The sequence below is a fragment of the Micromys minutus genome, assembly GCF_963924665.1.
Source record: "Micromys minutus genome assembly, chromosome: 31".
Taxonomy (NCBI): Eukaryota; Metazoa; Chordata; class Mammalia; order Rodentia; family Muridae; genus Micromys; species Micromys minutus.
In genome coordinates this window covers 14,039,045-14,053,962 of record NC_137966.1, presented here as the reverse complement: position 1 = coordinate 14,053,962, position 14,918 = coordinate 14,039,045, and the positions used below count along the sequence as shown (strand labels likewise).

The 14,918-nt window shown below is 52.1% G+C and overlaps 2 protein-coding genes across 3 annotated transcripts in view; one reads left to right on the top strand and one right to left on the bottom strand.

Moving 5' to 3' along the window:
- Positions 1-5,185, top strand: part of NPRL3 (NPR3 like, GATOR1 complex subunit) — a 30,808-nt gene extending 25,623 nt beyond the window's left edge. For both annotated transcript variants that reach the window (XM_080942334.1, XM_080942333.1), the window contains 5 exons: positions 480-586; positions 946-1,075; positions 2,919-3,108; positions 3,761-3,953; positions 4,690-5,185. In XM_080942334.1, the coding sequence (XP_080798460.1) occupies positions 480-586; positions 946-1,075; positions 2,919-3,108; positions 3,761-3,953; positions 4,690-4,855 (786 nt within the window). In that variant the 3' untranslated portion in view covers positions 4,856-5,185. The remainder of the gene's footprint in view (positions 1-479; positions 587-945; positions 1,076-2,918; positions 3,109-3,760; positions 3,954-4,689) is intronic.
- Positions 5,186-5,322: 137 nt separating this feature from the next.
- Positions 5,323-12,193, bottom strand: MPG (N-methylpurine DNA glycosylase). The gene is made up of 4 exons (XM_080942335.1): positions 12,011-12,193; positions 10,901-11,095; positions 8,303-8,507; positions 5,323-6,081 (listed from the first exon to the last, which is right to left on the bottom strand). The coding sequence occupies exons 1-4, from the start codon at positions 12,185-12,187 to the stop codon at positions 5,657-5,659; spliced, it is 1,002 nt and encodes a 333-aa protein (XP_080798461.1). The 5' UTR covers positions 12,188-12,193; the 3' UTR covers positions 5,323-5,656.
- Between the last annotated feature and the right edge of the window lie 2,725 nt (positions 12,194-14,918).

Here is a 14,918-nt window from a genome sequence, read left to right as displayed (position 1 = left end):
AGACTTCACATGCCTTCTCATGAGGGCTGTGGTGCCGTGTGTTCAGGTCTGGTTGCCCCCATAAAGTTGGTGTGTACTGAGGCTGCTCTGGAAGGGATTTCTGGTATCTATCTGTGTATTTCCTGGTATCTGAAAGCCTAGGCGAGCAGAATGGGAGGATGGTGTCTGGGGCAAGCAGAGGGCGTAGGACCTATGAGTATGCAGGGCGGATAGGATGAGACTCCGCTGGGTGTCTGGGGGACATGAGGATGCTGTGCTTCTGGAGCACTCCAGTGTCCCTCTGCGCATGTGCCTACAGCCCAGCAAAACAATGCTATCAAGCAGCACAGGGACTCCTCAGGAACAGCGATGGTGGCACCACTGACTCAGCTGGGGCGCTACAGTGCTGCTTCTAGCTGGAAGAGTTCCAGAGGGCATTTTCTTCAGGCAGGAAGCACATGCCTGCAGGTTTAGTCCTTCCATCTCCCTTTGGTCTGCAGGTCTTCCAGCTTGCAGCTCACCTGGTGTACTGGGGCAAGGCCGTCATCATCTACCCATTGTGTGAGAACAACGTCTATGTCCTGTCTCCCAATGCCAGCGTGTGTCTGTAAGTACTGTTGGCTGACAAAATCTGGAGTCTGGAGCCAAAAATGCCCAGCAAGACCCTTTAATGGTGCCTCCAGTGGCCAGGCCCCAGAGGCTTTGAAATTGAAGCCATGAAGCCAGATCTCACTGTCCTGATGCTGCCAATAGAATGCTCAGGTGCAGATTAATCTGGTTTGGAGTTGTCCATGGTAAGGCCATCTCTTTCTGGCTGAAATCAGAGGGGTTCTGTGGTTCCTACCACACCTTGAGGGACAGTGAGTATAATTCTGCCATTTTGAAGGCCTGCTGGGTCACCATACGCCATTCTGTTACCATTGTGCTCACCCAGATGGTTGCAGTGACCATGGCTGTCTTCCCCAGGTACTCCCCGCTAGCTGAGCAGTTCTCCCGCCAGTTCCCGTCCCATGACCTGCCGTCTGTCCTGGCCAAGTTTTCCTTGCCTGTTTCTTTATCGGAGTTCAGGAGCCCTCTAGCCCCCCCTGCCCAGGAGGTGAGTCACTAGAGCCCCTGTGTGGCTTACAAAGTAGACTGTGTATAACCACCTGTCTAGTGGCCCCTGATTCAAAGCCTCTTAGCATTGTTGACCTTTTTGCCATGGTTTGGGGGGATTTACTAGCAAGCACGGCAGGCTTCCTGTGGTCCATGGAGCCCATGATGGGCATCCTTAGGTCTAGGACTGATTTAAGTTTGCCAGAAGGGCATTAGCTTTTCCTGGGCTGACAAGATTCCCTTGTGCTGCCTTTGGGGCAGGGGCTTTTTACAGATGGAGGTGCAGACAGCTTTGTTCTTACTAAGCCTGGGCCCTGCTTTCCAAGGCAGTTGAGGCGTCCCTTCCTCTAGGGGCTTAGGAACCATGGGGTCTTTGTTTGGAGTCTTGTGTCACTGTGCCTAGAGTTCTTCCCTAAGACCTACAGTATCAGGGTTGAGTCTTGATGGTGGGCCTGGGTCAGGACAGAGGCTGGCAGTTAGAGGCTGGTTGTGATGGGAGTGTTTCTCAAGGTGTGGGGGATGAATTTGCAGTGGGCTGAAGGAGTCAGTCACTTTTCACTGCCCCATGCTTATGAGATGGTGACTTGGAGTTAGAAACTCTGCCCCCTCCCCTCTGCTATGTGCTTTGAGCTCTAGGAAAAGAGCACAGGTGTTAGAGACAAGCTGGGTGATCTCCATGGTTTATCCTCAAAAGCAAAGTATTTGTTTTACTAGCTGCCAGATACACTGGGCAAAATCAGTCCTTAAAGTCAAATACTTCCCCTTCTCAAATTGTGAATGGGAATAAGATCCTGGGTTTTTAGCTCATTTACATGCTGAGTGTGCCAGAGTTCTAAAACTGCCTTTCACAAAGCCCTTGGTTTCCAGGAACAGAGCCAGGAGGATGAAAGATTGAAAGATGCACTTTGCATCTGCACTCCCCCCCACCCCGCCCCCGGGCAGCTCTCTGGGGGAGGGGCTGGCAAAGCTCCCATCCGGCAGAAACTTCCCAGTTGTCTGAATAACGGCAGAGCTTCCAGGCCATGTCTGAGCAGCTGCTTCAGGCCTTGTCAGGGGCTTGGGATGGAGCTGTTTGGTTTGCCACATCCCAGAGACATACTGTCTAGTGCTTATGAAGCTTTCGTGTTTCATATTTTACATTTTGTGTTACAATAGCTTCAATTCTTTAGAATTCTGTTTGGTTGTGATCATGGTTGGTATATATATCTTCCTCCCCGTAACCTGGCCCCCTTCCATGAGTGACCTGGACAGCAGCTCTTCTGTGCCTCCCAAAGATGAGAGCACTGGTACTGTGTTCACACACCGTGCTGTGTGGTGTCTGTGCCTGAGATACGTTTCCATCGGTGCTGGGTACTACCTAGCACTAGGTTCCACTGCTATAGCCCGGTGCTCGGAAGAGCCACTGGCTCCACGTAGGAACAGAAGATCCCTTCCTGTTTCCTTAAAGCGAACTTTGAGGTAGAGCCAAGGACTCATGACAGTTTCCTCTCTGAACTTTGTGTGGGCTCCTAGCAGCGGACTGTCTGGTGGCAGCAGGTCTTAGTGCACTGGAGGTGAGGGTGGCTCTAAGAAAAGTTGGCTCAGAGAAGGGAGGGAACCCAGGTGTATGATGGGAGCTAGTGCACATGTGGTCTGGGAGTTGTTCTGGCCCCACTGTGTTCCCTGGGGCATGCTGATCTTGCAGAGATACCCAGCAGTTGAGGGTTCCTCCTCTAACAGGAGCCCTTCCCGTTTAGGTACTGGGGCTGCTAAGGACCGTGGCTCTTATTCCCCAGGAACAGGAGCCTGTTCCTAAGGCTTGAGTCAGGGAACCAGCCCTGCTGCCTTACTCTGCTCACTTACAGACCCAGCTCATCCAGATGGTGGTGTGGATGCTGCAGCGCCGGCTCCTCATCCAGCTGCACACCTATGTTTGCCTAATGGCCTCACCCAGTGAAGAGGAGCCCCGACTTCGAGAGGATGATGTCCCCTTCACAGCCCGAGTTGGTGGCCGCAGCCTCAGCACACCCAATGCTCTAAGCTTTGGCTCCCCAAGTAGGATCCCCTTCCAGGACATCTGTCTGGTAATGGGGGGGCTGGAAGACTTTGGTGGTGACATCCAGGAAGCCTGGGCACTGTTGGAATAAGTGGTTTTTTACACATCTGTACTCACCTGCCTCTGTGCCTGTGGAAACATCTTCCTCCTGTCTCCCGTGAACTGCCGTGGGTCTGAGGAGGAGGCTCCTCCCCCGAGCAGCTAGTTGAGTCAGGAGCAGCCTTTGCCCACTGCAGAGCAGCTGGACTCTCCTACTCCAGCCTGGGTTCAGAGCAGGGCCTCCTGGTGTCAGCACAGGGACCACAGCTGTCTGGTGTTGGGGTCCATGTACCTCTCTACCTGTCTAGTGCTTTAGCCTCCATGTTGGCTGAGGTGAGACAAAACACCCATTCCTGTTGTAGGGTGTGGTGGGTATGCAGCATGCTTTCATTCTGGGTCCTAGAAGCTACTTCTATAGGGGTAGCTACTTGTAGTCTAGGTTAGCCACATAATAGGCACTTAGGTTGTGGGATGGCAGGGAGTTCTTGCATGAAGGCAGATTGTACATTTGGGCACCAGGAGGAGAGTGTGGCAGTGATCTTAGGATCTGGAGTGCCTTTGGCGCTCCCATCTTGGTACACTGGAATCTAGCTGGCCTATTCCAATCCACAGCCAGCAGTGATGACATGACCCTTACCAGTCCCAGTATGGACAACTCCAGTGCAGAGCTGCTCCCCAGTGGGGACTCACCACTCAACAAGAGGATGACAGAGAACCTGTTGGCCAGCCTCTCAGAGCACGAGCGGGCTGCTATCCTCAATGTGCCTGCAGCCCAAAACCCTGAGGACCTCCGTATGTTTGCCAGGTAGGGACAGATGACATGGAGGATTATACGTGGGAGCACTGGTACCCCTGCACAGCTCCAGTGAAGTGGCGGTCCCTCCCTGGGGTTAGTGTTTGCAGAACAGGAGTGTCTTGTCCTGCTGTGTAGATGCAGGCTCTGGTGCAGTGGGTGCTTACTCAGTACTCTGCTCTCAAGTGCTGACCGCCTTGGCTTAGCAGGCCCTGGAGGGAAATTTAGGGCCCTGTATCACAGCAGCTTGACATCTGTCATGTCCATCCTGCCTTAGGTGATGAAGGGCATGGTATCATGGGAAAGGTTAGATTGTCATTCTTTGTTTGAAGAAACACACTGCAGACTGTTGGAGGGCCATTTACAACTCTAAGTGCTGATCCAGGCCTTTCTATCCCCTGGCCTTCTTTGTGTTGAACTCAGCTGCAGAAAGCTCCCTGGAGCAGACTGCCCCAGTGCCATGGGAGAACAGAAAGAAGCCATTAGCACTCCTCTCTTAACAGGGTTCATGTTCAAGTGGCTCTGAGTCTGCACAGTGATGCTGTGTTGTGGACTCTTTAGACCCAGCACTTGTCACTGGGGGAGGGGGGGTCACTGGGAGGGACTGGTGGACATCGGGTCCAAGATGCTTGGACCCCATCCCACAGCTCCGTACCAGTCTGCAGGCAGCTTGCAGACCTGCAGTAGCACAGGCTGTCCTCAGTAGCACAGGCCTTGGGCTAGGCTCACCTTGTCCTATCCCCTCCAGGCTCCTTCACTACTTCCGTGGCCGCCACCATCTGGAGGAGATCATGTACAATGAGAACACACGGCGCTCCCAGCTGCTCATGCTCTTTGACAAATTCCGCAGTGTGCTGGTGGTGACCACCCATGAGGACCCCGTTATTGCTGTCTTCCAGGCACTGCTCACATGAGCCCAGGCAGCATGCTGAGTGTGTGGATGGGAACAACCTCCCCTCTGTGCAGAGTTCCTGACTGGCCTTAAGGAGGATAGGCAGCCCTAGCCTGGTAGAGTTGCTTCCTGTTTCAGCCAGCCACCAGTCTGCTCAGAAGCAGCCATGGGACAACCATTGCTGGGCTGTTTTTCTCTTGAGACAAAGTCTTCTGTAGCCCAGACCTCATACTTGCTGTGTAGCTAAGGATGGTCTTGAACTCCTGATCTTACTGCCTCTGTCCTCCAAGTGCTATGATTACAGACGAGTGCCATCAAAGTCACTTTAAATATATATATTTATTTATTTTTATTTATGGTTTTGTGTGTATCTGTGTCCTCAGAGGTCAGAAGAAAGCATGCCCTGGAGCTGGAGTTATAGAGGTGAGCCACTGGGTGTGGTGCTGACACAGAACAGAAGAGCAGGAAGCACTCACTTTTAACCATTGCTCTCTTTCCAGACCCACAAGTTTCCTCTTCAGTCTGGTCCTTACAGCAGCTTAATATCGCTGAGCTGGGGAAGGTCTTCCAGGATGTGTCCAAGTCATTTATACACGTATAGGCTGTGTCCTTATCCCTTTCCCGGCCTGCCCCCACGGAGCTGTCCTGGAGTGTCTAAGACACTGTTTAATCCTGCTCCTAGGTGTATATACTGAGCACTGATGCTCTCCTCTCTGTTGCTATACATACTGGGTACCCTGGTTTCCTGACTCAGATAAAGAATTAACTGCATGAGCACAAATTCTGGCTGAGACATGGGGACAGTTCTCTACAAACAGGATGTTTATTTTACTTTTGGACAATTAAAAAGCCCATCAGAGCAGGCTGTTTGCTGAGGTTGATTCATCTGTTCAGCCACTTTATCTACCACACTGACCCATGGGCTGCCCTGGACATAGAAGCGCAGGGGCTTCTGTGTCCACTCCCCGGCATGACCAATACCTATGCGGGCTGCTGCCACCACAGCTGGGCCACTGGACTCCAGAGGGGCATGCTCCAGCCACACAGCCTCATCTTGGGTCAAGTCTCGCTGGTCAAAGCTCTTATCAATGGCTAGGGCCTGGCACAGCTTGGAGGGACCACTGCAGAGCTCACGGTCCTTGAGGGAACGGCCGACAGTGCTTTTCCGGAGGGAGTTACGAAGCTGCCGCATGGTCTCCAGGCCCTCCAGGGGCTCTAGTGCTCTGAGCAAGACACAAGCCCCAGCCCCTGTGGGACAGACAAACAGCTTGGAAGTAAACCTCAGGCCTCCTGCCCACGCACACACCCAGTGTTGCAGAGGTGCTGCTGCTTCCTGCATGTGTAAACTGTATCAGACCCTCTACCTCCCCTTCTCTATAGCATCAGCTGGGCTGCTGAGCCTTCCCTGAGTACCTTGGGAAGCCTCCACCACAGAAGACTGACAGTCCCACCACTGCCCACAAAGCCAGAACTAGGATCAACTGATTGGGAGCGTCTTTGGCATCAGCTTCCTCTTTCTGTAACTTCCCTAGGCTTTTTTAAATGTGTCTCTGCATGTATTCATACATGTATCTATGTGCTCTGGGAGGATCCAGGAGTTAGAGTTACGGGCAGTTATAAACTGCCTGACACGGGATCTGAACTGGGACCTTTGGAAGAGCTGTAAATGCCCTTAACCACTGGGTCATCTCTGTAGCCTGCTCCTCCTAGTCTTAACTGGTAGTGGCTGTGAGGGCGGCAGAGGAAGCCCAGAGAGCTGGCACCCCTAGGATGGAGGTGTCACTCTGCTGGAAAACAGTAAGTCTCAGACCCAGTCCAAGTATGACACAGGTCAGGAAAGCCTGGAAGATCCAGTCAGTCCTTTGACTGTAGGCTGTACCTACAGCACCTGGGACTTGCTCTCTTTTCAGGGAGAAGTGGGTTACAGAGTGTAAGTACAAACACACGCTCCTTTCTCAGCTCCCCAGAGCTGAGACCTTATCCATCACCCCATCTTATCCTGGCTCCTTCTCATTTTCCTGCAAACACCTTTGACCTCCATACCCTTGTGTAACTCTGCTACACATCTGCTTTAACTTGGCATCCTGTGCTCTGCTCTGTTTGGCCTTTGAATCCTCATCTTCTTCCCTCGCCCTCAGCACTCACACCTGGGCAGTGACATCCATGTCCTCAGCCTCTACTCAACATGGATGGCCCTTACCAGGACCATGTGCACCCTTGTGGGGTTGCCCTCAACTTGCGTGGGCCTGGAGGATTTCAGCTATATGTCATTCTTGCCTCTGCCTTGTCCATTGTGTGCTCAGAACCTGTTCCCCTTCCTCAGAGCCTGGAGCACTAACCATTCCTGGCTTGTTTCCTTACTTCAGCCACACAAGCAGAGTTGGTTCTGTCCAAGGCTTCTGTGATCTCTTTTTAATTAAAAAGTGTATTGGTGTTTTGTCTGTATGTATGTTTGCACTACTAGTATGCCTGGGGCTGGGAAGAGAGCCCAGGTCCTTTGCAAGAGCAGTCAATGCTGTTAACAACTGAACTACTCTTTGGCTCTGTCTTGTGATCTTTTTGATATCTAGTCATCCACAGTGTCGCTCAGAATTGGCTTTGTGGTGGGTACACAGCCAGTCCGGTGGTCCACTCACCTCCAACTTCCCAAGTCCCCTGTGGTGGACACTCAGCTGTCTGCTATGGGTAACCACAAGTCCCTGCATCACAAGTACTTGGCCAGCAAACCAAGAACATTGGTCACTTAGGGACAAACAGGGAAAGCTCAGCTCACAGGTACTGAGATATGCCAGCCACATTCTTAGTCAGCAGTGGTTATGGTAAGTGGTACTGGTTCTTCAGGTTCAGGCCACTGAGAAACACAAGGCTACATGCTTGTCAGGACAAAACTGGACCCCAGAGGAGAGTTGGTTTCTCCCATGAACACTGCACCAGCATCCCTCCACTAAAGCTGTTTGGGCCAGGTCTATGTGGTTATCACATTTCTGGCAGCATCCCTGCCTTACCTGCTAGATGCTAGTCTGTCATGATATTCAAATATGTTACCAAACATTGCCTAATGTCCACTATAAGGGCAGAAGTGCTCCTGGCTGAGAGTAACTGAGCTAAACGCATATAAAAGGACTTTCGGCAAGGTTCCTGTATGAGCTCAGCTTACCCCAAACCAGGCTTTTTCCACTTCCCTACCTTCCACCTAACAGCAAATCTAACCCAGGATCAAAAATGTCACTCTAAATTCTGCCCACAGACTGACTGCTTTGCATTCAGGCTGGCCCATAGCCTCTATTCTGTGTAGCCTCAGCTGCTTTGGCCAGCCTCATTCACCCTTCAAGAATAGCCAAGGCTCCTGAAATCCTAACTTGGCCCCTGGCAATGGCATTTTCCTACTCAGATGCCTATCTACCCAAGGCTTTCAGGGTGGTTGGCCAGCTGCTAGCCTGTCTGTTCCCTGAAGCCCAGGACCACTGACCTTGACTGGAGACGTTCAAGCAGAAGTACATGCCGTAGATGATGTACACATACAGGGTCCCAGGTTTCATGAACATGCCACGGTTACGGGGGGTCTGCCGGCCACCCCTTGAGTGAGCAGCTTCATCTTCTGGCCCCAAGTATGCCTCAGTCTCCACAATGCGCCCACGGAGTTCTGTTCCATCAGACAGTCGCCGGACAAGGACCTGTGGGCAGTGAGTGCTCAGGTTGATGGGGGCCAACCCACCTGGATAGTCCCCACCAAGCCCTCTTTTAAACTCAGGATTACCAGGCATCTGGGCCCAGACAGACCCAGCTAGCTACTTGGCTTCTCCATTCTGCCTTTTGGGATCAAGAGCCTGAATGCTGTTAAGTTCACCAGCCCCTCTTGACTAACCCTAGTTCTTATTTACTAAGGGTTCTAAGCACACCTCAGGATTCACTTGGAGTCATGGTGCAGGTTGACTTCCCAGTCCCCTCAGTGGTGTTCTCTGGCTCTTATATCCTCTCCCAGAGTTCCCTTGAGAGAACGTAATGTTCAGTGGGCCCAAGGGTGTCCCTGTTGCGATTTTGTGGTGGGCTTGTGAAGGTAGGCTACCAAGGCAGCCACAAAGTATCCACGTTCTCAGATTGTGCCCACCAGTGCTGAGGTCTGTGGGCTGCTGTCTACATGCAGGTGAGGGCAGGTACAAGATAAAGGCAAGAGCCTGTGACTGGGCTGAGGAAAAGAAAGGTGGGCTGAGAATTTTAAAGACAGGACAGAGTGCTGGGAGGGGAGAAGGAAGATGGAAGAGAAGGATGACCCAGACCCCTGTGGCTTTAAATAGCCACAGGTAGCTATGAATATCCTATAAGGGATGGATTATTACAGGACCATTTGTCTTATCTAGGTAGGCAGTTTATATCAATATCTGAGTTTGTTGTGTGGACATTTTGTGGGGTGAGAATTTACTGATATAAATCTTATGATAAATTACAAGCCTCTAGAGTTTTGATTTTACCGGGTTGCTGGGAATTGTGACAAGAACCACAGGGGGCAGATGCTGGGAATGTGAGCAGAGTCTATGACAAGAGAGCAGGGAGATAGGCGGTCTCTACGTGGGGCTAACCAAGGAGACAGCGAGACCACTGGGGCCAGAGAGTAGCCGGTGCTAGCATAGGATGGTGCATCATTTTTTATTATTTAACGCAACAGAGGCCTTAGTGAGAAATGGCCAGCTGGTTCAGCTCATGCAGTGTCTAGCCTGGACTATATAGTCCTAAGAATGATTCAGCCAGGGCGTGTAGTAGGACTTCAGCATCCATCTATGTCCAATCCCTCACAGGTTTGAGGGATTATTTGGTCAGAAGGCACCTTCTTCTCAGCCCAAGTAGACCCATGGTGCCTCAGGGTAGAGGAAAAGAGATGGCCAGCGTTTGTCATGGAAGCCTGGAAATTCTTTTAAGAACAAAAACCACTAAAGACAGGGATGAATGTTTTAGGAAGATAAAGGCCAGGGAGTGTTTCTTCACAAACTCTACCCGAATGTCTCCAAGGGCCACACTGGGAACCCCACCTGAGCTTCTCAAGGGACCTTCTGGGGCTTTTCCAGTGGAGGGTCTGGAAAACACAACATGATCCTCAGTCCAGAGTAGTCTGCTGTCCTGGAAGCCCACTGCAATGAAACTTTTACTGGGCTTATGACCCACACCTGGGTTTTCCTTGACTGAAGGAATACAGGTGAAAATACCCCTTTCTCTGCCAGACACCATCTTGTCTACCAATGTGGGTTCCAGTGGGCAAAACGAGGAGCCAGCAGATATGCCAGGAAGCTGAGTAGAGGCAGGCAGATATGTGACGGTGGTGACAGTGCTGTTGGACCATCTTTGACCTAAACCTGAGATAAATCTGCCCCACGTTTTATATCGTAACGGTCGATTACAATGGGGCTTTTAGAAGGAACACAGATCCCCACAGCTTAAAATAGCCCAAGAAGAGAATTTTGCCCCTTCTCTAATAGGTCAGGGTCTGTCCCTGGAACTCATAGCACCAGTTCTAGTACAGAAACTACTAGAAGCTTGCTACAGGGAAAGGTAGGCCAGGGAACCAGAGGGGTCAACTCTAGCACCCAGGAGTAGTGGATGTTGGATGAACCCATCCAGCTCCCGTGACATGCACTTCAGAAGGTGACAGGTTGTACTGTAAGCCACACCAGGCTGGGCCTGGAGTAGTCCCTGCCTCCACTGTAAGTATGGCTGGCACAGCCTAGAACTTGGGCTTATACTGAGCCGAAGAGGCCAGCTCTTTCAAGTGATTCAGACGCTAGCAGCCTAATGGTATCCCTGGCCCCAGCCATCAGGGAACAGGGTAGGCAAGAGTGGTCCCTCACAGATGCCGGGGCCAATACCTGTCAACAATCTTTGCAGACAACCTGTCCTAAGGGTATTTTCAGATAGAACAGTCCCTATTTCCCTGATGAATACATGTAAGAACACACCTCTTGTTATTACCAAAGCAGGGCAAGGCGGCTACCTATATACGCACAAGAAAGGCCAAGTCAGAGATGAGACCTAGTAGGAACAGGACTAGCTTCTGAAACCTGCTCCTGTATTGTGTTACCTGTCCCAGAAATGCACGGGCTAGGGTGACTGCGGGCTGGTCAAAAAACTCTGGTCCTAGCCGGACAGGGTGGTCCTTTGGGCTGAAGTAGATACTCCGCTGAAGGCCCGGGGTGGAAGGGAGTCTCTCTTTAGGGGTCTGCTGCTGCTCTGAGCCTGCCAGTCGCTGCTTTTTTTGCCCGATCTTTCGGGAAAGCTGTAATGGGAAAAGAAAAAAAAAAAGTGTTTGCCTGCCTGTTCCTTTATCTGTAAAGTGAGGTGCCCACTGTGTGAGTCATTCTGAGGCATAAACAGAACCCTGCAGCTTATACAGCCTTAGGGGGCCTTCTCTGCCCACCCCTGCTGCACATCGGGGAAACATGGGTAAGGGGCATTAGGAGGTGGGTGCCTATCACATCGGCTCCTAGAAAACTTGTTTCTGGAACCTGGTTCTTTGTTCCTAAATTCATTAAATACAATCAGAACCTGAGTAGGGCCTACAAGAGAAACATACTGAGTTTGTTTAGGCACTGCTCAAAAGATAGGTCACAAGACCCCTCCTCGATATTGACAAGACCATACACACAAATGGGTATGCATGGAGATGACCATCTGCCTGGTCCCATTCTAAGTGTTCATGGTAGAACCCTGCTGGCCCCTATGGGTCTCTAGGACCAGCAGGCGCTACTTTACCAATAGCCCCATAAACAAAGCAAGGAAATCTGACCACATCCTTCAGCCATTGTGGTACAACAGGAGGGATTAAAAGACAACTGGTCAGTGAACATGGGGCCAGGGCCAAGACCTGTTCTCAATCCAAGCTGGGCTGGCTGGCTAAAGAGCCATTTCTTTCTTTCTTTCACTCTTTCTTTCTTTTTTAAAGACAGGGTCCTATGTAGACCATGCTGGCATTGAACTCCTGATCCTCCTGCTTCCATTCATTTCCCAAGTACAGGCGTGCGCTACCACGCCCGGGTAAGACCCATTATTTTTATCTGTTATGCTGACGTCCAGGTTGGACTGAGGCTGCCAGGTTGCCGGGAATGGATGCTGACGTGACCGTCTCTGCAGCCCGACCCACTGTGCCAGCTCGCCGTGGGCTCAGACTCCGCGACGCTGCGCCCCCTCTCACCGGCGCTGGCATTTGGCCGACCTCACGATATCCGGTCACTTGGGATCCTGCTTTGGCATTCTCTGGCCGACAGGCTCCTCCAGGAAATGGAGGCTGCTCGGTGTCGGGGAGCGGGGTCACCGACACTGGCTTCAGGGATCCTCTGCCCAGGCGCGCATTACCACGGCGCACGGGCATGTAGCCGCCGCCAGCATAGACCAGGCCACCGGAAGCGCGGGGAGGGCGGGGACTGGAACATGCGCCTGCGCAGAAGGCATGCAGCGCGGGTGGGGGGGTGGGGCAAATCTATAAAAGAGGCGGAGCGTGGAGCCTAGTGGGAGGGACAAGGCGGAGCCACTGTAGAAACCTTTACTTTCACCACTAGGATTGGAACCTGGGTTCTCCGTGTCTGGTTCTGTCCCAATGGCCCGACTGCCATCAAGTCATCGTCTCTGAACCTGGACTGAATTTTCGAGGGTCCGGGACCAGAAGACCCTGCCTTGAGATAGGGTGGGCCACAGAGGGTGTGCGTTGGGTGTTATAGAGAACAAACACGAGGCCTTGGGAATCTCAGACTGAACTCTGATCCTGGAACTCTCCTTTCCCAACCTTATCGCTGGGTGGTGGAACTGACAGGAAGCGGATGCCTGCCCCATCGGGTGGGTCATCATCACAGCTGATAGGTCGGAGGAAAGGGAATTCTGCCTCTGCAGTGGAGCCCCCACTGACATCCCTGGAACCCTGATGTGAACTGCTGTGAAGAGGGCTTACCACCTAAGCTGAGCTAGCTTGGAGGGCAGGACCAGGGCTGCAGGGAGCTTCTCTGAGACCTAGCCTTGCCATCCATCACCCACCCTAGCTGTAACCTTTCAAATGAGGCTGTGCATCTGTGCAGGAGACTTGACCCTCAAATGGGAAGTGACCTGCCCAAAGGAAGGGGTGGTCAAGGGAAGGAGGGAGGTGTCTCTGCATAGGGTAAGCTGTTCCCCTCCCCCACACCCAGCAGAATGACACTCACCCTCATCTATCATTCGGGGGAGGGGGGTCATGCGGGTCTGAAGGTTTTCTTAGCCGACACAATCCCACCTTCCCCATTCACACTGCCTTATTAAAACCTTTGAGGGCTTGTCAGAGCTGCCTTTGATTTCTGAGACCCTGGCATCTGGCACTGGAGATGTTAAACAGGAGAGAGCAAGAGGCTCTGTGACCCTTATGCTTGTGACCCTTACATGAACAAGGCACTTAGCCTAAGGACTTTCTTGTCCTCAACTGCTTCTCTCCACTGGCCAGCTCAGGGTCTGAACTCTGGCCCAGGCTGGGGCTCAGCTATCCCCTTTCATGGGCCTCAACTAGGACTTCCTGGGGAGGGAGCGGCAGCTTCTGCCTGCCTGCTGGAACTCATCCAGCTGTTTGTGGCACTCTGTGCAGTTTCCGGGGGTGGGGTGGGGGGTAGGGGCAATATGTTGTAAATTTGATCTAACAAGGTTGGCCTTATTCCCCATAGCCATAGTCCAAACAATGCCTTGCTTTTCCTGTGAGGAGAATGCCCCTTCCCAATCTAGAAGGGAAAACTGAGACCCTAGTTGGGTCCCCTGGTGAGGGCATTCTGAAGACTCCTGAAGAGCTATTCCATCCCCCACCTTTGGGTGAGTGAATGGCAAGCTCCTTCTGTTTGGTGGGCAGCCTGACTTCTGCCCCAGGCAGAGACGGAGGTGGTGGCCAGCATCTTATTCTCCAGATGTTCTGGCCAGAGTGTGGGATTGCGCAATGTCTGCCCCTCCTCCCCACTTCCTGGTTTGTGGTGTGAAGCTCCCACTAGAGGCTGGAAGTGCTGGGTTGGGCTTCCCTACTGTGTTTTGCCAGCAGGCCTGCCAGGAATAAAAGAATGTCCAAGAGGAAGGAGCTTGAGACCTCTTCTGTGCCTAGTGTACCTTGTGCCTGGTTGGTGGCAAGGATGCCATTGGGAGATTCTTTGGAAGGAGTCAAGTCTAGGGTCGGTGATGGTGTGAACTATTTTGACTCCTCACAGATTGTGGGAGGGTTAGAGCTGCCTCCAGTAAAGGTGGCATGGGCTGCCAGTCCCTGATAGCTCTGTAGGCTTCAGTTTCCCTGTCTCAGGGGCCTAACACACTGGCTCAGTCTTCTGTCTAACATGGGCAAAGCGGGAGCTGGGCTGGAGTCAGTTGGCTCTTGGTTTGGAAACTAGCAACTTTCAGCAGCTAGCTTCTCAGCAGAGTGGCTGCTGTCACCCCGGCAGGCCTCAGTGGGTCTCTGTAGCTGGGGGACCCTTGATGGTTAGCTATTTCCTGGGCAGAGAGGGTAACCATCAGTAGGCCAAGGGGAGGTAGGCTGTCAAACTGTTAGGATCTTGGCCCAGGAGCTTATAAGGCCCCCTTGCTGAGTCCAATACCATGAGGGGTTTCTTTAGAAATAGCTGGGAACTTCAGGCCTTTGGAATCTAGCCTGGGCTGGAGCAGGACTAGCCTTGGCCACTCTGTCTTTTCCTCAAATAGCTAGTGTCCAGGATCCGTCTCTCCGTGTGGTGCCAGGAAGCTAAGCTGAAGGTTCAGGAAGTATCCGTTGGGAGTCCTGTTACTGCTCAGGGATCCTAACCACACAGGCGACACAGAGTACTACACAAACTTGGAGGTCTGTCTATCCCAACACCTCACCAGTTCCAGAGCATTAGGAATTGCAGCTCAATTTTGCTCTTTATAGTCAATACAAGTATGAGAGAAGCCACGGGTTGGAGTCTGTGTAATGGGTTCTTCCACCCAAAGCTTAGGTAAATAGGACAAGTAGGAGGTACCGGGACAGTAGAGACTGGATAAAGGCCTGAGAATTGGTCCACACTCCTCTGCTCGAACTACCCCGATGCCCTTACTCAGGACTTTGGGATGTGTTTCGTCTGGGGAATCCTGAACCCATG

Coding starts and splice junctions, on each gene's coding strand:
- MPG (XM_080942335.1), bottom strand. CDS start 12,187: ATGCCCGTGCGCCGTGGTAATGCGCGCCTGGGCAGAGGATCCCTGAAG. Junction 11,096..12,010: donor TCGGCCAAATGCCAGCGCCG/GTGAGAGGGGGC, acceptor TTCCCATTACAG/CTTTCCCGAAAGATCGGGCA. Junction 6,082..8,302: donor CTTGAACGTCTCCAGTCAAG/GTCAGTGGTCCT, acceptor TCTGTCCCACAG/GGGCTGGGGCTTGTGTCTTG.